This window comes from Zonotrichia leucophrys, chromosome 5 (genome assembly GCF_028769735.1).
Source record: "Zonotrichia leucophrys gambelii isolate GWCS_2022_RI chromosome 5, RI_Zleu_2.0, whole genome shotgun sequence".
NCBI lineage: Eukaryota > Metazoa > Chordata > Aves > Passeriformes > Passerellidae > Zonotrichia > Zonotrichia leucophrys.
This window is the reverse complement of record NC_088175.1, coordinates 61,372,009-61,393,743: the sequence shown is the minus strand read 5'-3', so window position 1 is coordinate 61,393,743 and position 21,735 is coordinate 61,372,009. Positions and strand designations below refer to the sequence as shown.

The window sequence follows — 21,735 nt, the reverse complement described above, 5'->3', positions numbered from 1 at the left end:
GGAAACCCTTCTTGCTGCAGAGGTGTTTCCTACACATCTTGTTGTCCCAACCCTGTCTGCAGCTATCCCAAGGGATCTGATTCAGCAGCTCAGGAAGGCACAGATGCCTTCAGGAGCCTCAGGAGAGGTAACACAGGCACCAAGGGAAGAGAGGAGCATTCAAGTCCAGGCGTGAACCTCAAGGTCTGACAGCACAGAAACACGACCTGGGTTTATTTGGTTAAGGGCCTGCCCCACAGCCAGGCTGCAGAGGAGCACCCACTGTCCCTGACCTCATCCAGCCCAGCAACAAGTTACCAAGCAACTGGGAATGAAAATCTGAGTGCGTAAATGTGGCACTGAGCAATCTGCTCTGCACAGCCTCTCACCGCCTCAGGAGCTCTGTTTGCTTCAGCTCCCCCACAGGACATCGAGTTCTGATCAACCAAACGTGTCCACTTAAAAAAACCCCAAAACATAAGAGAAAAACCACCACAGAGAGATACAGCCATGTGTGGGATCCAAACCACGTCACAGAACCACTGGCAAAGGAAAAAGGACCTGGACAGTTTTCCAGAGGTTCCTCCCCTTTCCAGCTGCCGACGTGGTCAGGGGGTGATTGCACCAAACCCAGCCAGAATCCTTATTCCAGCCTGACCTACATTTTTCCTGCTTGGATCAGCCCAAGGAGCAAGAGCCACACAGGCACTTGGCAGCCACCGGGTTTATCCCAAAGAGCCCTGGCTCAGCCCCATCCCGCAGCTCTGCCTTCACAGCCTGAGCTGAAGGAGTTGCTCTGTTTTCCCCCAAACAGGAAACCCTCTGCAGTCAGTCCCACGCCTTCAAACACAAACACACAAATAAAGGCTGTTTTCCCCACTTTTGCGCTCATTCCCAGCAGTTCACCTGCCATTGTTGACATGTCAGAGTCATGTCACTGCTGTCAGACATAAGGAGTGTCTCGTCTCAAAAAAAAAATTAATGTATTTCTTTGTAAGTAGTCTGGTAAATTGCTCGGTTGAATCTGACATAAAGAATTCCCAAATTTACCTTCCCAGAGCGATCTGAGTGCAGAGATCCATGAAACAGCAGCCATACCTCCCAAACACCTCTCACTTAACAAGTCCCTGACAGCTCTTCATCCTCCCTTAAGCATAAAGGCCCCCGGGGAGTTCCATACCTGCTCCACGCCCTTCGCGACGGGCATCCTCAGCCCCGATCCACCTTCCCCGTCCGCAGCCGGCTCGCTCTCCCAGGGCAGCTTGTTTTTGCCTCTGCCGGCGCTCAGGACCCTCCTGGGGCTCATTCCCCGCTGGGCACAGGCGGGGCCGTGCAGGGCACCGCGGCAGGCGGGGTGCCCGCAGTGCCCGTGCGCGCTGAGGCTCCGGCTGCCCATCAGCAGCCACTCGGTGTCGGGGCCGGGCGGCGGGCAGGGCCCGCGGCAGCGGCCGGAGCAGGGCAGGGGCACTCCGTACTCCACGAGTCCCTGCTGGCCCAGCCGGGGCAGCGCGTTCCGGGCCAGCCGGGCCCGCACGGCCAGCGCCGCCCCCGCGCCGCCGGCCCGCAGCTCCACGGCGTCCAGGGCGCGGAGCAGCGCGCCCGCGTTGCCGGGGCCCAGCGCCGAGGCCAGCGCGGCCATCGCCTCCATGGCAGCGTGCCGGACCCTGCGCTTGGCGTCCAGCAGCGCCGGCGCCAGCGCGGCCGCCAGCTGGGGCAGGTCCAGCTCGGCGGCGGGGAAAGCGAGCAGCGCGGCGATGCACGTGTGGAGCAGCTCCTCGCGGAGCCGGGCGCTGCGGTGCCGCAGCAGCCGCTCCTGCAGCAGCAGGCGCAGCACGGGCCGCGGCCCGGCCGCCGCCATCAGGCGCAGCAGCAGCCGGGCGCTGTCCCGCCGCATGGCCGGCTGCGCGTCCCCCAGCGCCCGGGCGGCCGCGCACACCAGCGGGGCCAGCACGGCGGGGACGCGGCGGCCGAGGCGCAGCGCCAGCAGCCGGGTCACCTCCAGCGCGCCCCGCGCCACCGCGAAGTTGGGGTCGTGCAGCAGCGCGTCCAGCAGCGCGATCAGCCCCAGCAGCGCGGCGGCGGGAGCGGCGCCCAGCGCGGCCGGGCTGCAGCCCTCCACCGCCCGCCGCAGCTGCTCCACGGCCTGCGCCCGGCCCCGGTAGTCCCGCCGGTCCAGCAGCCGCGCGCGGAGCTCCGGCGGCACCAGCGGCAGCTCCGGCCCCAGCGAGGCGGCCGCGTCCTCCTGCGGGCCGAGGGGCTCCGTGCCCGGCCCGTCCTCAGCGGGGCTGGGGGGCTCCGTGCCCGAACCGTTGTGAGCATGGCCGGGGGGCTCCGTGCCCGGCCCGTCCTCAGCGGGACCGGGGGGCTCCGTGTCCGAACCGTCGTGAATGGGGCCAGGGGCATCCGTGCCCGGACCGTTCAAAGCGGGGCCAGGCGGATCCGCGTCCGAACCGTTGTGAGCGGGGCCGGAGAGCTCCGTGCCCGGACCGTTGTGAGCGGGGCCGGGGGGCTCCGTGCCGTCCTCACGGTGCTGCGCGGAGCCGCCGCGCTCCCAGGCCCGGCCGCGGCCCCACGGAGCGGCGGCTCCGGGCGGCGGCTCCGCCATGGCCCGAGGCCGCGGCCATGGGCGGCCCTCAGGCCCCGCCCGGCAACGCCGCCGTCGCCAGGGGGCGCCGCGTGTCGCGCCGGCGCAGGGCCGACCACGCCGCGGCGAGCGGGGGGGGGACACGCGTACCTCCGCGACTTCTCCTCAGGCCGCTGCGGGCGGGATAGGGCGCGAGCGCGGTGGCGGAGAAACGGAGAGCAGCGTCGCTCGAGCGGCGGGAATGGGGTGAAGCAAAACCGGCGGGGAAGCGAAAGCGCGGCGTGCCCCCCGCGTGGTGCTCGCTGTGGTAGCGCCCGGGGGCCAGCGGGTGTGGGTGTGTGCGGCGGCACGGCCGTTAATTGGCGGGGCGCGCGGGGCGGGGCGGCCGGAAGTGACGGACGGGCGGTGGCGGAGCGGCGGAACGAGGCGGCGGCGGCGCGGCCGGGCCGGGCCTGGGGCACCCCGGCACAGGTGGGAGCGGGGCCGGCGCTGCACGGCCGGGACACGGCGGGGACACTGCCGCGGGGTGGCCGTGAGGGGAGCCGTGCGTCCCCGGGCGGGGTGCGAGTGCGGCAGGAGCGGCTGCGCGGGGGGCCCGCCCGGCACGGGGAGAGTGGCGGAGCCGCGGGGACCGGGAGCGCTGTGGGCTGGGAGGGACCGTGGGCAGGGACACCGGGAGCCCAGCGTGCTCCGGGACCTGGAGCAGTGTGGGTTGGAAGGGATTCCGGACAGGAGCACTGGGACCCGGAGCGCTGTGGGCTGGGAGGACCCTGGGCGTGCTCCGGGACCCTGTGTAGGGACACCGGGAGCCCAGCGCGCTCCGGGACCTGGCCGAGAACGGAACCGGGGCACCGAAGGGACTCTGGTCAGGGACACCGGGAGCCCAGCTTGCTCCGAGCCCCGGGCAGAGCAGCAGTTCCAGAAGCAGGGGAGTCTCTGCTGTGTTTGTCTCTCTTCCCCCGGGTGTTGGAGCCGCGCTCAGCCCGGCTCAGGCTCTCTGACAGCCGCAGATCCAGCCCAGCCCCGTCCCTGGCGGTCCCAAACCCGCGCTCGGGACACGGCAGAGCCCGCAGCTCCTGCGCTGCTCCCCAGCACACCCACAGCCCCAGCTCAGGTGTTCCCTGGGCTCCCCTCTTTGTTTCCACCCCTGCTGAGGTTGAGATAAGTTTTAGCCACGGGCTGGGAGATCTGAGAGCCCGGAGCCGTTTGGTGTCCTGAGCACGGGTCGCTGGGCTGGGATGCGATTCCAGGGCTGCTTCATGTTCCAGCTGCTGATTTCTTGCTAAAAAGTAAAATAAATAACAGCAAATCCATGGTTTGGGTGAGCCTGGCCATGCAGAGGGGTGAAAGGTTCTACCAGAGTGGTACAGGAAGTTTTATTGGTGCAGAATACCTTAAATGTGGTTATTTATAGGTGTTCTGGCAGGTTTTGCAGCTGAACTGGGACCACTCCTTTTTCCATGTGGTGGTGCCTTGTGTTTCCTGATTTTTGTGTGTTTGTATGATCAAACCAGGAACTGAACACAAACGGGAAGTACATTCTTTTAGCCCCTGGACAGCTTTTTTATGATTTTAATTTTTTAAATTTTTCCATGGATAATTTGTGCTGCAAAATTGTGGTAGGGAAAACGTTATCTTTTGCAGATGCACTTAAATGAGTTTTTTTCAGTTATTTTTTCCAGTGAAGAGTGATAATAGGAGAGCTTATTTATCTCTTGGTGGGTAAGAGCCTTTTCAGCCCCTTCCCTGTCACTGCTATTGTATTCTGCATTTAAACGTTGGCAACCCATTTGATTATTTCCAATTAAGCACTTCTAAGTGGGCTCACCTGCAAGTGAGGTGTCATTTAAGGAGCTGTGCAGATGATGAACTTATTATGAAGATAAAAGAAGTGAGATCTTGCAGGGATCATTTAGCAAATCAAAAGCTGCTCTGCTCAGGAGGGGGGGTTGTTCCCTGCAGAACAATGGGATTGTGGCCCAGGATCCTGACACATCCCTACCCTCCACCTCTCAGCAGAGCAGGGCTGGGGGCTGAACAAAGAGCTGCTGCACCCTGGCAGTGCTCAGGGAGCTGGAATTAGAGCAGGTGCCTCCAATTAGGGCAGGAACCCGGGGGCTCCGGTGTCACGATGTGCAGGGGACGTGGGGGAGAGCAGCTGTGTGGGGGAGTGAGGATTCTGCTCTCCTGCAGCTCCTGGGGAGCGTGGGCAGCTGCCAGGGCTGGGGAGTGCTGAGAGTTCCAGGTGCTGAGCCTGTCCCTGCTCACCTGGGGAGTGCTGAGAGTTCCAGGTGCTGAGAATTCCAGGTGCTGAGCCTGTCCCTGCTCACCTGGGGAGTGCTGAGAATTCCAGGTGCTGAGCCTGTCCCTGCTCACCTGGGGAGTGCTGAGAGTTCCAGGTGCTCAGCCTGTCCCTCCTCACCTGGGCAGTGCTGAGAATTCCAGGTGCTGAGCCTGTCCCTGCTCACCTGGGGAGTGCTGAGAATTCCAGGTGCTGAGAATTCCAGGTGCTCAGCCTGTCCCTGCTCACCTGGGGAGTGCTGAGAATTTCCAGGTGCTGAGAATTCCAGGTGCTCAGCCTGTCCCTGCTCACCTGGGGAATGCTGAGAATTCCAGATGCTCAGCCTGTCCCTGCTCACCTGGGGAGTGCTGAGAATTCCAGGTGCTCAGCCTGTCCCTGCTCACCTGGGCAGTGCTGAGAATTCCAGGTGCTGAGCCTGTCCCTGCTCACCTGGGGAGTGCTGAGAATTCCAGGTGCTGAGCCTGTCCCTGCTCACCTGGGGAGTGCTGAGAATTTCCAGGTGCTGAGAATTCCAGGTGCTCAGCCTGTCCCTGCTCACCTGGGGAGTGCTGAGAATTTCCAGGTGCTGAGAATTTCCAGGTGCTCAGCCTGTCCTTCTCACCTGGGCAGTGCTGAGAGTTCCAGGTGCTCAGCCTGTCCCCCTGCTCACCTGGGGAGTGCTGAGAATTCCAGGTGCTGAGCCTGTCCCTGCTCACCTGGGGAGTGCTGAGAATTTCCAGGTGCTGAGAATTCCAGGTGCTCAGCCTGTCCCTGCTCACCTGGGCAGTGCTGAGAGTTCCAGATGCTCAGCCTGTCCCTGCTCACCTGGGGAATGCTGAGAATTCCAGGTGCTGAGAATTCCAGGTGCTCAGCCTGTCCCTGCTCACCTGGGGAATGCTGAGAATTCCAGGTGCTCAGCCTGTCCCTGCTCACCTGGGGAATGCTGAGAATTCCAGGTGCTCAGCCTGTCCCTGCTCACCTGGGGAGTGCTGAGAGTTCCAGGTGCTGAGAATTCCAGGTGCTGAGCCTGTCCCTGCTCACCTGGGGAATGCTGAGAATTCCAGGTGCTCAGCCTGTCCCTGCTCACCTGGGGCAGCTCTGAGCCCATCCCAGCAGGGGTTTCCTGGCATGGTGGGAGCCACAGGTGAGGTGAGGTGGGGATCTCCCCTTTCTCCTGTGCTCCTCGGTGCATCCACAGCACAGGAATCTGCTCCAGCCCCACTGGCTCTGTGGGGGTGGCTGCAGAGGGAATGGCAATGGGGAGCTGCTCCCTGCCAGAGACAGGCACAGCAGGACTGGGCTGCTCCCCAGGAGCACTGAGCAGGCAGGGAGCTGAACAAAAGGAGTTTAGTGCAGGAACTGAACTGCACAAAAGGAGTTTAAGAACTTCTAAAACTTCATCTCAAATAAGCCAGTTGTATTCTTTAGTTATCTGTGTTTGTTTCTGTTTCAGCCACTGTTCAGTTCTGTCAAACCCTTGATGTAAAGTCACAGAGTATCCTGAGTGGGAAGGGATCCACAGGGATCATCAGTCCAGCTCCTGGCCCTGCACAATCAAATAATATTTTACTCCAGAACAAAACAAAGTGATGGTTGTGGGTTTTTTTAATTGAGAGTTGAATCTAGCATAGACTATTAACGAACATTTGACGGTCCAGGATTTAACTTGCACTAAAAAGTGCAGCGAGTCAGGGTTCAAAGGGGAACTGGGGACTTTATTAGACAGCAAACCACCTTTTACCTGTTGTGTGTGCCAAACCACGAGGTGACAGCTCTGCCTGTGTTTGCCCCAGATGGACGGGTCGTCCCCGCCGTTCCTGCTGGCCAAGCTGACCCCGCTGCACTCGGAGCAGCTGCTGCAGGGCCTGAACCTGCTGCGGCAGCACCAGGAGCTCTGTGACGTGGTGCTGCGCGCCGGCGAGGCCAAGATCCACGCGCACAAGGCCGTGCTGGCCAGCATCAGCCCCTACTTCAAGGCCATGTTCACCGGGAACCTGTCGGAGAAGGAGAACGCCGAGGTGGAGTTCCAGTGCGTGGACGAGGCGGCGCTGCAGGCCATCGTGGAGTACGCCTACACCGGCACCGTCTTCATCTCGCAGGACACCGTGGAGTCGCTGCTGCCCGCCGCCAACCTGCTGCAGGTCTGTTGTGCTGCCATGGAACAGCCTGTCTCAGTATGCCAGGTCCTTCCCCAGCTGTGCCAACAACCCCTCCCTTGCTGAGAGCTGTCTGTCAGTCTTGGCATTCCAGCAAGGGCACCGAGTGATTGGCTGTGATGGTGTTCACAGGGGTCCCAGGATGAGGGAAGAGATGAGGATCTGACTCCATGTTTCAGAAGGCTGATTTATTATTTTATGATATATATTAGATTAAAACTGTACTAAAAGAATAGAAGAAAAGGTTTCATCTCAGAAGGCTAGCTAAGCTAAGAATAGCAAGGAAAGACTGGTAACAAAGGCATCTGCCTCAGACTCTGTCCGAGTCAGCTGTGCTGTGATTGGCCATTAATTACAAACAACCACATGAGACTAATCCCAGATGCACCTGTTGCATTCCACAGCAGCAGATAACCATTGTTTACATTTTGTTCCTGAAGCCTTTCAGCTTCTCAGAAGGAAAAATCCTAGGAAAGGATTTTTAATGAAAAGATGTCTGCGACAATTGTCAGAGTTCAAAAGATGCCTCTCAGCCCTGGGGACATTGGGCCATCCAGGTGTCATTTGTCCCCTGAGACTTCCCCCCCTTACCTGGTTGGTGGGATCCCTACCCCTGCCCTGCCCCTCTCCCTGGGGTTAAAAGACGCAGCACCCACACAGTTTGGTTGTTCTGTTGGAGCTGGTGCTGCATTCAGAGGCCTGTGTGCCAGGAATAAAGCTCTGGATCCAAACCCTCCAGCAGAACCCAACTCCTTTTTCCTTCACCTTGCCTTAAAGCGTCTCCACCAGAGGTAAAGCTGAGCTCCTGCATGCCTGGCCTTGTCCCAAGTGCCAGCTGCAGCTTCCAGCTTAGCCAGAGGTGTCTGTGGGGTGAAACACCACACAGCCACCAGCCCAAAGTGTCTGTGGGGTGAAACACCACACACCCACCAGCCCAAAGTGTCTGTGGGGTGAAACACCACACACCCACCAGCCAGAGGTGTCTGTGGGGTGAAACACCACACACCCACCAGCCAAAGGTGTCTGTGGGGTGAAACACCACACACCCACCAGCCCAAAGTGTCTGTGGGGTGAAACACCACACACCCAGCCAGAGGTGTCTGTGGGGTGAAACACCACACACCCAGCCAGAGGTGTCTGTGGGGTGAAACACCACACACCCACCAGCCAGAGGTGTCTGTGGGGTGAAACACCACACACCCACCAGCCAAAGGTGTCTGTGGGGTGAAACACCACACACCCACCAGCCAGAGGTGTCTGTGGGGTGAAACACCACACACCCACCAGCCCAAAGTGTCTGTGGGGTGAAACACCACACACCCACCAGCCCAAAGTGTCTGTGGGGTGAAACACCACACACCCACCAGCCAGAGGTGTCTGTGGGGTGAAACACCACACACCCACCAGCCAAAGGTGTCTGTGGGGTGAAACACCACACACCCACCAGCCAGAGGTGTCTGTGGGGTGAAACACCACACACCCACCAGCCAGAGGTGTCTGTGGGGTGAAACACCACACACCCACCAGCCAGAGGTGTCTGTGGGGTGAAACACCACACATTGCACAGCCAAAAGTGTCTGTGGGGTGAAACACCACACACCCACCAGCCAAAAGTGTCTGTGGGGTGAGACACCACACACCCAGCCAGAGGTGTCTGTGGGGTGAAACACCACACACCCACCAGCCAGAGGTGTCTGTGGGGTGAAACACCACACACCCACCAGCCAAAAGTGTCTGTGGGGTGAAACACCACACACCCACCAGCCCGAGGTGTCTGTGGAGTGAAACCACCCCAGCTGCCACCTTTGGTCCAGCAGCAAGGCCAGACGAGCCCAGGCACGGCAATATCGGGATTTAATTCCAATACAGGTGAAGCTGGTGGTCAAGGAGTGCTGCGCCTTCCTGGAGAGCCAGCTGGACCCCGGCAACTGCATCGGCATCTCGCGCTTCGCCGAGACCTACGGCTGCCGCGAGCTCTACCTGGCCGCCAGCAAGTTCATCTGCCAGAACTTCGAGGACGTGTGCCAGACCGAGGAGTTCCTGGAGCTGACGCACTCGGAGCTGGACGAGATCGTGTCCAACGACTGCCTGAACGTGCTGACGGAGGAGACGGTGTTCTACGCCCTGGAGGCCTGGATCAAGTACGACGTGCAGGAGCGCCAGAAGTACCTGGCGCAGCTGCTGCACTGCGTGCGCCTGCCCCTGCTCAGCGTCAAGTTCCTCACGCGCCTCTACGAGGCCAACCACCTGATCCGGGACGACCACACCTGCAAGCACCTGCTCAACGAGGCCCTCAAGTACCACTTCATGCCCGAGCACAGACTGTCCCACCAGACCATGCTGCTGACGCGGCCCCGCTGTGCGCCCAAGGTGCTGTGTGCCGTGGGGGGCAAGGCCGGCCTCTTCGCCTGCCTGGAGAGGTGAGGAGCGGCCCTGGGCACTGCCTGGCACCCCTGGCAGGGCACTGGCAGCTGGGATCCCCCATCTCTGGGGTTGGAAGGGATCTGGGAGTGCCACCAGGGTTTGCAGGCTGTGGTTGTTCTTTTCCTCCATCAAAACTCTTCAGCAGGTTTTCTTTAACAAGGATGAGCCCTAATTTTTCCATAGAAACTCTTCAGCAGGTTTTCTTTTTTCTTTAACAAGGATGAGCCCCAAGTTCCTCCATAGAAGCTCTTCAGCAGATTGACTTCCAAGTTTCTCCATAAAAACTCTCCAGCAGGTTTTCTTTTTTTTTTTTTTAACCACCATGAGCCCCAAGTTCTTCCATAAAAACTTCAGCAGGTTTTCTTTTTGTAACAAGGATGAGCCCCAAGTTTCTCTTCAGCAGATTTTCTTTAACAAGGATGAGCCCTAATTTTTCCATAGAAACTCTTCAGCAGGTTTTCTTTTTCTTTTTTTAACAAGGATGAGCCCCAAGTTGCTCCATTAAAATCTCCAGCAGTTTTTTTTAACAAGGACGAACCCAAAGTTGCTGCACAAAAACTCTTCAGCAGGTCTTTTTAACAGGGATGAGCCCCAGGTTTTTTCTCCATAAAAACTCTTCAGCAGGTTTTCCTTTTTTAATAGGGATGAGCCCCAAGTTCCTCCACAAAAACTCTCCAGTGGGCTTTTTTAACAAGGATGAACCCAAAATTTCTCCATAAAAACTGTGCAGCAGGTTTTCTTTTTTTTTAACAGGCATGAGCCCAAGTTGCTCCATAGAAACTCTCCAGAAGGTTTCTCTTTTTTTAACCAGCATGAGCCCCAAGTTCTTCCATAAAAACTCTTCAGGTTTTATTAACAAGGATGAGCCCCAAGTTCTTCCATAAAAACTCTTCAGCAGGTTTTCTTTTTTTTAACAAGGATGAACCCCAAGTTCTTCTGTAAAAACTCTCCAGAGGGATTTTTTAACAAGGATGAACCCAAAATTTTCCCATAAAAAACTGTTCAGCAGGTTTTCTTTTTTTAATTAGAATGAGTCCCAAGTTTCTCCATTAAAACTCTCCAGCAGGTTTTTTTTTTTAACCAGCATGAGCCCCAAGTTCTTCCATAAAAATTCTTCAGTGTTTTTTTTTTTGACAAGGATGAGCCCCAAGTTCTTCCATAAAAACTCCCCAGCAGGTTTCCTCTTTTTTTAACAAGAATGAGACCCAAGTTCCTCCATAAAAACTCTTCAGCAGTTTTTTTAACAAGGATTATCCCCAACTTCAAAATGCTTTTTTTTTTTTATTTCATTAATAATTTGCAGTGTTAGGGGGTTTTGTTTGTGCCAGACATTTGTTTGTGCAAACAAAAAAGCTCTGGAATAATTTTCATTCTGTTGATTGAGTTAATAAGGTTAATTAAGTCTGCACAGTTCTTATTTTTCCTTCCAGGTATTTTCATTTTACTTAATTTTCCCTCTGATTTGTTATTATTACAAACAAATCATAGAAATTACCTTGCTGTCTGACAAATGTGCTTCCTGATAATTCAACATTGGAATTAAAATAGAGTTAATCAGAGCAGAGTGAAGGAGCAGAGGGAACGGCCTCAGGCTGGGCACAGCAGCAATTTCCCCATGGAAAATTGTACCTGGGAGTTCCAGCTTGGGGCTCATTTTGATCAGATTTTGATAAGATTTTTGGGACTGATTTTGATGAAATTTCCAATCTAGTCTGAACATATTTCAGTAATGCCAGGTTGGGTTTCGCTCCAGGTTTTCCATTGCATTGTTGATCCTCAGATGTGATTTAGGACAAAAGTTTTTCTCTGGAAGCAGGAATTGTCTCCCCAGCAGCTGTCCTGTGTTATTTAGTGGCTGCCATGCCTGAATTTTGGGAATGAATTGTTGGATTTTTCCATCCAGAAGAGAGGGATGGATCTGAGCTCTGCCTCTGTCTGTTCTGAGGGATTACAGGATATTTGCAGGAGGAATTGTTTAAAGGGAAAAATGGAAGTGGCTGCCCAGGGAGGGTTGCAGTGCCCATCCCTGGAGGGGGCACTGAGAGCTCTGGGCTGGGCACAGGGTGGGCATTGGGCACAGCTGGGACTCTGATCTTGGAGCTCTTTCCAACCTCAGGGATCCTGGGATTCTGGGATTTTTTCCTTTAATGAAGAGATTTATTTATTCAGTGATTGTGTTAGGGTGGAGTTTAGGGATTTTCATCCAATTTAGGGCTTCAGGGTGGTGGGAAATGTGTGAAGCCCCAGGGAGTCACTCCCTAAGGATGTGCAGGAGGAAGGACCTGGATTTTAGGGATCAGCTGGATGAGCACGGATTTCACAGGGAATAAAGATACAGGCTTGCTTTTGCCAGCTTTGTACCAGGAGGCCCAAAAACTCTTTGCTTCTGGGGATTTTATAGAATCCCAGACTGGTTTGGGTGGGAAAGGACCTTAAATCCCAATTCCACCCTGGATGGGCTCCATTGTCCCAATGTCCAGCCTGGCCTTGGGCACTGCCAGGGATCCAGGGGCAGCCACAGCTGCTCTGGCAATTCCAGCCCAGCCAGGAATTCCCAATTCCCAATCTCCCATCCATCCCTGCCCTCCTTCAGCTTCAGGCCATTCCCTCTTGCGCTGCCCCTGTGAAAATGGAAAGGGGGCTCAGGCCTTGGCACTGCCCAGGGAGGGTTGCAGTGCCCATCCCTGGAGGGGGCACTGAGAGCTCTGGGCTGGGCACAGGGTGGGCATTGGGCACAGCTGGGACTCTGATCTTGGAGCTCTTTCCCAGCCTCAGGCATGCTGGGTTCCATGAAGGAGTTCTGGATCATGGTGTGACCCTGGCTTTAATCCCAGCTGTGGGCAGGTGTCTGTGCAGGCAGGAACAGCGGCTGCCCCTCCTTCACTGCATCCCACAATGAACCTCCTCAGTTCCTGGAGAGTCCCTGAGGCTCCTCCTGGAGCAGAAGGGGCAAAAGAGAGAGAAAAACAACTTTATGTCCCAGGCTGGTGTGGCTGGGTGTGCTCGGAACATGGGATTAGCATTCCATTAACCAGAGCTGCTGGTTAAAGTGTGTGTGGGCTGTTCCTATACAAATACCCATTTGTACTTGCACTGGCAGCTTTGATGTTCAGTGTGCCTGAGCAGCCCCAGGAGTGTTCCTGTGCCCAGCCAGGCTGCCTGAACTGGTTCCACTGCTGGGTTCTGCAGCACATTCTGGCATCTGCTCTGCTGGGACAGTTCTGTGCTTGCAGGGAGAGGCACTTGTGAGAACCTGGCCAGAGCTGGGTGTGCTTTTCCCTGGGTTCAGAGGTACCAAAGTCATTTCAAGTGGATTTTCCCAGTGATAGTCAGATATTAAACCAGATGTCAGGGCTGGGAATTGTTGGGTTTATAGATTTAAAAATTAAGGGCGGTTTGTGCTTCATAAAAAAATGTTTGAGTGACTAAAGTAATTCTCTGATGTTCTTCAGCTCTGCTTCTTTCCCACCTTCTTCAGCGATTATAAAAATATGATCTGTAGCTTCCCAGTATAATTTGGATTATTTTCGATTTTTTGGTGCTTCATAATAACAAAACTACCTAGAATATATTTAATCTCTATTCTCTGGTGTCTCAGCAGCTCCTGTTTCAGGCTCTTAGTGCCTGCCAGCTCGCCAGGAGCCTCACACTCCTGTATGGTTTTTGAACAGATCGTGTTTCCTCTGAACCAGATAACCTCTTAATTATTTAGCTAAATTATTAATTAAACTATTCAGGTAGATTGGCTAGACTTTATATGGGGCAAACTAGACCCTGAGTATACACACACTGAGTATAATTAAAAGAAAATGGTATTTTAAGGTTGAGCTTTGGGGTTTAGGGTTGAGCTTTAAGGTAGAGGGTTTAGCCTTAAGGTTTAGCCTTAGATTTAAGGTTGAGAATGCTGTTTAAGAGAAATAAGCTGTTTTAAAGATGTATTTTTCAGGGTAGTTTGTGCTACGTGGACACTTTGTTTAAATTACAGAGTGCGCATAAAATCCACATTTATAAAGTGCTAGCTGTAGTTTCTAAATGTACATTTGTAAATGCAGATGCATGCTTCCCTCTCTGTAATTTACTTTTCTCTCTCCCATTTCTGAGGCTGGTTTGGTTTGTTTTTGGTGTGTTTTCCCCTCCCTTTGGGGCACATTTTCAGCCATTCCAGTTCTCCCTTTGCTGACTGGCCGTGCGTTTGCCCTGCAGCATGGAGATGTATTTCCCCCAGTTCTCCCTTTGCTGACTGGCTGTGTTTGCCTTGCAGCATGGAGATGTATTTATTTCCCCCAGTTCTCCCTTTGCTGACTGGCTGTGTGTTTGCCCTGCAGCATGGAGATGTATTTCCCCCAGTTCTCCCTTTGCTGACTGGCTGTGTTTGCCCTGCAGCATGGAGATGTATTTCCCCCAGTTCTCCCTGTGCTGACTGGCTGTGTTTGCCCTGCAGCATGGAGATGTATTTCCCCCAGAACGACTCGTGGATCGGGCTGGCCCCCCTGAGCATCCCCCGCTACGAGTTCGGGGTGTGCGTGCTGGAGCAGAAGATGTACGTGGTGGGGGGCATCGCCACCCACGTGTGCCAGGGCATCAGCTACAGGAAGCACGAGAGCTCCGTGGAGTGCTGGGACCCCGACACCAACACCTGGAGCTCCCTGGAGAGGATGTTCGAGAGCCGCAGCACGCTGGGCGTGGCCGTGCTGGCCGGCGAGCTCTACGCCCTGGGCGGCTACGACGGCCAGTCCTACCTCAGGAGCGTGGAGAAGTACGTGCCCAAGGGCAAGGAGTGGCAGCTGGTGGCGCCCATGAGCAGGACACGGAGCTGCTTCGCTGCCGCCGTGCTGGACGGCATGATCTACGCCATCGGGGGCTACGGGCCTGCCCACATGAACAGGTATGGGATGGGGGCACCTGGGCAAAACCAAAATGGCCTGGGTGGGTTTATTAATCCTTGCCTGCCCACATGAACAGGTATGGGATGGGGGCACCACCAAAACACCCTGGGCAGGCTCATTAATCCTTGTCCTGCCCACATGAACAGGTATGGGATGGGGGCACCTGGGCAAAACCAAAATGCTCTAGGCGGGTTTATTAATCCTTGCCTGCCCACATGAACAGGTACAGGCACCTGGGCAAAACCAAAATGGCCTGGGCAGGTTTATTAATCCTTGCCTGCCCACATGAACAGGTATGGGATGGGGGCACCTGGGCAAAACCAAAATGTCCTGGGTGGGTTTATTAATCCTTGCCTGCCCACATGAACAGATACGGGCACCTGGGCAAAACCAAAATGTCCTGGGTGGGTTTATTAATCCTTGCCTGCCCACATGAACAGGTATGGGATGGAGGCACCTGGGCAAAACCAAAATGGCCTGGGCAGGCTCATTAATCCTTGCCTGCCCACATGAACAGATACGGGCACCTGGGCAAAACCAAAATGTCCTGTGCAAGCTCATTAATCCTTCCCCTGCCCACATGAACAGGTACGGGCTGGGGGCACCACCAAAACACCCTGGGCAGGCTCATTAATCCTTTCCCTGCCCACATGAACAGGTATGGGATGGGGGCACCTGGGCGAAATCAAAATGTCCTGTGCAAGCTCATTAATCCTTCCCCTGCCCACATGAACAGGTACGGGCTGGGGGTACCTGTGCCCACCTGGCACAGCAAACCCCACAGGTAGGTTCATTATCCTTTCCCTGCCCACATGAACAGGTATGGGATGGGGGCACCTGTGCCCACCTGGCACCAGCAAACCCCACAGGTAGATTCATTATCCTTCCCCTGCTCACATGAACAAGGATGTGCTGGGGTCACCTGTGCCCACCTGGGCACCAGCACAAACCTCCTGGGCAGCCTTATTAAACCTTCCCCTGCCCATATGAACAGGTACAGGCTGGGGTGACCTGGGCACCACCAAACTTCACAGGTAGCCTTTTTAATCCTTCCCCTGCCCACATGAACAGGTGTGTGCTGGGGGCACCTGGGCACCACCAAAACATCCTGGGCAGCGTTTTTAATCCTTGTCCTGCCCACATGAACAGGTATGTGCTGGGATGACCCAGCTGGGCACCACCAACCCCACTGGCAGCCTTTTAAATACTTCCCTGCCCTCACAAACAGGTACGGGCTGGGGGTGATCTGTGCCCACCTGGCACCAGCAAACCCCACAGGTAGGTTCATTATCCTTTCCCTGCCCACATGAACAGGTATGTGCTGGGATGACCCTGTGCCCACCTGGGCACCCAATTAAATAATCTCCAGTGGATCCTGGGCCTCATTAATCCCTGTACTGTCAAACCAGTCCCATCAGTCAAAAGGGAGATCTTTATTTTTATTCCACTTTGTGTGTTCCACCTTGTTTGGGCTCTTTTTTAGATCGCCTAAAAGGTGATTTTACCAAAAAGATGAAAACAAAGACATGCCTGCACATTATTGAGCCTTGGAGCTCAAGCCTGCAAAATCTGAGGGTGGGTGCTGAGCTTTACCACAAAAGCTCTGATTTGAGGTGAATTGGGGTTGTCCCATGCTCAATACAACAAAATAAACATAAAACTCTGATGGGATCTTGAATAGTGTTACTGCTCATAGCAGGATTGAGGATGGGCAGTTCTGCTCTGACTCCAGGGCTTGTTTCAGACCTTGCATTCCCAAGGAGTTTTCCTGGAACCACCAGCTCATTAACTCCTCTGTTCCCTGGGGATGTCCAGGGACTGCCAGTTATCCACAGGAATCATTTTCCATCATTCAAATGGGGACAAATCAGCTGAATGTCCCTCCAGGAAGCAGAATAATAAACTACAAGTGTAAGAGATGAATAAAGAATGAAACCCTTGTTCCTAGGGAGGGACACAGGGATTGTTCAGCAGAGTGGCACCAGGTGTTGTGATGATGAATTGCATTGACTTTTTATACTTCAGACTGAGTCAGGGAGGTTTAGGTTGGATATTAGGAAAAGGTTCTTCTTTTAGGAAAAGATTCTTCTTTCTATTAGAAATGGATCCTTGATCATCCTGACTCAGGGTGTTCCATATTCTGTGAATAATCCTGGTTTTATTTATGATTGGAGGGGTGAGTGCTGAGCCATGCCGTGCAGCACCAGGCTCCTCCAAGCTCTGGCATTAAATCAAGCTCACACTGGGTAATGAACTCCTTTTCCAAACTCTGTGCTGCTGCTGCTGCTCTCTTCCCTTTTTTCCTGCCCCTCTGTGCTTGGGCAGGAGCAGCTCTGAGCCATGAGTGTGTTAATGACTGACCATCTGTACAGTGATCAAAATTATTAATAACGATGAGAATTCATTTCCCTTTGATCCTGAAACCTCTCCTGCCCTCAGTGGTTTGATCAGCAGCCTCTTTTGAGCTTTTCCTGAGGAATATAAATACACTCTCCACATGCTTTTTCTCTCTGAATGTTATTTTCAGGCCAACCTCAAGGTAATTTTGGATTTGCTGTGTAGCCACAGAAATACACTTCAGCTCTGCATTGTGTTCAGTTCCCCACAGCATTTTTGTTTTAATAGGTTATAAGATTATTTTAATAGATTATTATATTATTTTACTGGATTATTATATTATTTTACTAGATTATTATATTTTAATAGATTATTTTTCTAGGCTATGATATTATTTTAATAGATTATTATAATATTTTAATAGATTGATATTTATGTGATATGCATTTTAAATTCTTATTTTAAAAAATCGCACCAGACATCCTGAAGGAGCTCTCAGCTCTGAGGAACCTCTTGTTTTTAGGGTGTGACCTGAAGATCCAGGACAGGGAGGACATGGGGGAGGCTGAACCAGCTGCTTTGCCAGGGGGAAATATGGGATGGAAAAGTCTTTTAAGGTCATTGTGCCCAGCCTTTGACTGAATATATTATAAAAACAGGTTAAAACTGAATTTTGGCAACACTGTTGGGCTGCTTTGGTTGTGGCAGTGCCCTGGGGTGTGGCTGATGCTTCCCAGATGATAACACAACTTCTGGGTGCTGTTGTTGGGTTGTGCCGAACAACTGCAACGCTGAATTTTCCATCAGCTCCAGTGTCCGGTTTTCGGCTGTTTGGATGGCCTGGAAAGGCCCGGGGTGGCCTTGGGGCAGCCCGCGTATCAAAGGACGAGAAGAGGCTTCAGTTCTTCTTTCAGTCTCTGTGTTTATTAATTGTTTATCTAAAAGATTTTCTCTCGGCCCGACAGAGCTCTGCTCAGCAGCCAGCCATGAGCACACTCCCTGCCCTCCGGGCGGTCACCTATCTTTATACCCAAAGTTGCATGTACAATATTTATCATTTTTCCCCAATACCTTTTATCCTTATTGCCCAGTGCACTTTTAGTAATGACCAATCCCAAAGTGCCACCATCACCACAGAAGATGGAGGAGAAGAAGAAGAAGAAGAAGGACAGGACACGCCCCAATTCCTCCATCTTACTTCTCTAAACCCCCCTGTACAGAAATCCTAAACCCTGTGTTTCACCCTCTAATTAACCAATCCCTTCACCATTCACCCCGGTGAAACCCTCCTGTCCTCATACAGGTGTCGTCTCCTGTGTAGGATCAAAGTGCAGCCACCAGACACTTCTGGAACATTCCAGGACTCCCGAGCCCCCCAAGGGTGCTCTTGGTGACTCGGCACCTCAGTCCTGAGGTGCTGAGATCCCACACTCCAGCCCTTTCTTCTGTGTTCCATTATTCCATATGTGTGGTAATTCTGGCAGAGCCAGCTGTGTCTGTGCCACTCCAGGAGTGAATTCCTGAGATCCCAGTCTCATAGCTGTGTTTGCCTTGCAGCATGGAACGCTACGATCCGAGCAAGAACTCCTGGGAGACCGTGGCCTCCATGGCTGACAAACGGATAAACTTTGGGGTGGGGGTCATGCTGGGCTTCATCTTCGTGGTGGGGGGACACAACGGGGTGTCCCACCTGTCCAGCATCGAGAGGTACGACCCCCACCAGAACCAGTGGACGGTGTGCCGGCCCATGAAGGAGCCCAGGACAGGTGGGACATGGCAGGGATGAACCTCTGAGCTGGTAACACCTGCAGGGACAGTGCCAGGGCCTCCATCGCTGGGTGAGGGTCACTCCAGCACTCTGTGAGAGGATCTGGATTTTCTCCAAGTTCAGTTTATTAATGCTGAGCTGTGACAAAAATTATGGGAAGTAGTAATTCTACTCTACCTCCTGTTTTTTTCAGGGATTTCAGCAGTGATGAGTTGCAGCAGTTCTGTGCTCACTGTTCTGTTGGGTGTGGAGATTCAGGGGCGCAGGGTTGTGGTGCAACTCCCATCTCTGCTCTGGGACAGGGACAGGGCTCAGGGAGAGCTGGGGCTGTGCCAGGGAGGGTCAGGCTGGATTTTAGGAAAGGTTCTTCCCCAGGGAATGGGCACGGCCCCAAAGCTGCCAGAGCTCCAGGAGGGTTTGGACAGCAATGCCCAGGGTGGGATTGTTGGGGGTCTGGGCAGGGATGGGGCTGGGATGAGCCCTGTGGGCCCCTCCAGCTGGGGACATTCCCGGGTCCTGTCCCACGGTCCCTGATGGGGCAGCAGCACAGAGGGAGGTTTCATTGTAGGAAAGGGGATGAGAACAGCACAAAAGGAGTGTCAGAGCCAAACAGAGAGACCTCCTTGTTCACAGCCCTTTTCTTTAGCCAGAGGGGGCTCTGTGGGTGGCTCCGGGTGGGGACAGAGCCCGGTTCCCTCAAGGTTTGATGCCCAGGGTTTGATCCTGCAGGGCTGGGTGCCACAGGGTTGGGTGCCCAGGGTTTGATCCTGCAGGGCTGGGTGCCACAGGGTTTGGTGCCCAGGGTTTGATCCTGCAGGGCTGGGTGCCCCAGGGTTTGATGCCCCAGGGTTTGGTGCCACAGGATTTGATGCCCAGGGTCGGGTGCCCCAGGGTTTGTTGCCACAGGGTTCAATGCCCAGGGTTTGATCCCGCAGGGCTGGGTGCCACAGGGTTGGGTGCCGCGGGGTTTGATCCCGCAGGGTTTGACGCTCTCCTCTCTCCGCAGGCGTGGGCGCGGCGGTGATCGATAACCAGCTGTACGTGGTGGGGGGACACTCGGGCTCCTCCTACCTGAACACGGTGCAGAGGTACGAGCCCATCTCGGACTCGTGGCTGGACTCGGCGGGGATGATGTACTGCCGCTGCAACTTCGGCCTCACGGCGCTCTGAGGCCGCTGCCCTCGCACGGGGCGGCCGGAGCTGAGCCCGGGGCCGCCAGGGAGCCGCTCCCGGGGCCCGGGCACCCTCCGGTACTGCGGGAGCACAGGGCGAGAGCTCCGTGTCCCGCTGCCTTTGGCACCCTGCTCGCGGCTGGGGTTCGGGAGAGAGCTGGCATCCAGTTGGGAATGCGCCCACCCAGTTGGGAATGCGCCCATCCAGTTGGGAATGTGTCCATCCGACCCTTTCTAGAGTTGTGTCTGTTCCTCCTGTGGAATGCGGAGCTCCCGAGCCGGGGGAGGCTGGGTGAGCGTGGGGGTGAGCGCAGGGGGGCTGAGCCCTGCCTGGCTGCACACCGGGAAAGCTCCAGGGGCTTTTCGTGACCGGTAACTCAAGGGCTGCCTTGTTTCTGTATCTCAAGGTTTGTACATAATAAATGCCATAGGATGTTGCCTGTACTCTCCTTTGTCACCTGCTTCCTGCTAGGAGGGCTGGGATGATCCTTGGAGACGTTTACAAGGCAAATTTCTTGCCTCCTCGGGACGTTTTTGGATCTGACGGAGAGAATTTGCATTTTTAACTTTTCCTTTCTGTTTTCTGCTCATGGAGAAACGAGTGCTAGATGAACTGACTTCATCCTGCTGTGTGCTTTCGGTTGGAATGCGAGGAGAAACCACAGCAGCAGCATTCCTAGCATGAGACCCAATAAATAAAACCTCCATCCCAGCCCATCCCACCCTCGCTCATGTCCGTGTTCCCCTTTTTCCAAGGACTCTGTGGTTGCTTCCTCTGAGTGTTCCCATCTCACAATGGTGCTAAATGTAGGGGTACCCCCGAGGCTGTTCCTGATTTCAGTGCATAAAGCATGTTTGGATTGTTCCACTGGTTTGGTTTCTTCTTTGCTCCACCCCCCCGTGCCCCTGCAGCTCTGCAGTCTCACCCCTGTGGAATCCATGGGGGATTTCAGATTCATTGCTCCCATTCTCACAAACAGGGACGCCCCAGCTCGGGTTCTTCAGGCAGCTCTGCCTTCACAGCAGTGCAGGGAGGTCAGAAGGGCTGATCCCAAACGTGTGTCCTGCTGAGGGGCAGCTCCTGGGGTTCACCCCAGTCCCACTGGGTTGAGCACAGCCCTGAGCTCACTGAAAACTGGGCCAGAGAGAGAGAGAAAGTGATGCTGTGGGTTATAACCATCATTTGAAATGGAATTTAACTGATATAGCACATTTTGGGTTGTCTTCTGATCTCAATTACATTTCTGTGATGGCTGGCCATTGCCAGGCCTGGTACTGAAGATTTTTCTTTACCTCCAGAGTTTCCTTTCCCTTTATCTTAACATGTTTGGTGATTGTTTTCCAAGGCCACACAGTGTTATTTTGAAAGGTGCAATAATATTTGAAATAGCTGCTTTAAAAGCCATTTCTTTATGATTTTGCTAAATGGGGAGGGTTGAGTGCTCTGGATTTATCCTGAATTCCTGCAGAGCTGGTTGCTGCCAGGCTCCTCCAGTTCCTCCATTCCAATCACTGGGATTTCACCAGTCCAGGAGGGTGTTGTCACCATGAAATATCATTCACATATCCCAAATGATTGCACAGACCATAAAATCCTGCAGGTCTCCTTCAGATTTGGTGGAACTGAGCAGGATTTCAAATGTAAATAAGAGAAACTGCATTGGAACTGCTGGAATTGTTAATTTGGCCCACGGGGGTTCATTCTAGTAACAGCAATAAAAGCTGATTTCATTATTCCAGGGGATCTCTTGGCAGGACAGGAGGGGCTCCAAGGCTGAACTTGGATGTTTGTGTGTGGGAGGAGAGGGAATCATGGAATACCAGGATGGTTTGGGTTGGAAGGGACCTAAAACCCACCCAGTGCCACCCCTGCCATGGCAGGGACACCTCCCAGGGTGCCCCAATGTCCAGCCTGGCCTTGGGCACTGCCAGGGATGGATCACGACAAAAAAAGTCCCAATTTTCATCCATTTCCAATTCCTTATCTCTCAAACTGCACTTTACAGAGGGTTAAATGAGTTTATTTGTGTCCATTCAGCTCAGAATTTCTGCTTTTTAAAAGATAATAATCTACAAGCTCCTCCTAGGAATGCTTTCCTTCCAGCAACTGATGGAATTTTTTGTCCGTGTTACAAATATTGTTTCTGG

General features: G+C 54.2%; 2 protein-coding genes across 3 annotated transcripts in view; one reads left to right on the top strand and one right to left on the bottom strand.

The window, feature by feature from the left end:
• The window catches only part of TOGARAM1 (TOG array regulator of axonemal microtubules 1), a 37,035-nt gene extending 34,200 nt beyond the window's left edge, over positions 1 to 2,835 (bottom strand). The window contains exon 1 of the mRNA XM_064715996.1: positions 1,160 to 2,835. Coding sequence (XP_064572066.1) covers positions 1,160 to 2,584 — 1,425 coding nt within the window. The 5' untranslated portion in view covers positions 2,585 to 2,835. The remainder of the gene's footprint in view (positions 1 to 1,159) is intronic.
• Positions 2,836 to 2,922: 87 nt separating this feature from the next.
• KLHL28 (kelch like family member 28) lies at positions 2,923 to 20,455 on the top strand. 2 transcript variants are annotated; one of them, XM_064715994.1, is made up of 6 exons: positions 2,923 to 3,034; positions 6,638 to 6,985; positions 8,870 to 9,420; positions 13,866 to 14,309; positions 18,205 to 18,413; positions 19,422 to 20,455. In XM_064715994.1, exons 2-6 carry the CDS (start codon positions 6,638 to 6,640, stop codon positions 19,583 to 19,585), a joined length of 1,716 nt encoding a protein of 571 aa, XP_064572064.1. In that variant the 5' UTR covers positions 2,923 to 3,034; the 3' UTR covers positions 19,586 to 20,455. The 2 variants fall into 2 exon arrangements, with proteins under 2 accessions (XP_064572064.1, XP_064572065.1); XM_064715995.1 differs by lacking the exons at positions 18,205 to 18,413; positions 19,422 to 20,455 and adding an exon at positions 14,404 to 14,641 and having other exon boundaries at positions 13,866 to 14,326.
• The last annotated feature ends 1,280 nt before the right edge of the window (positions 20,456 to 21,735 follow it).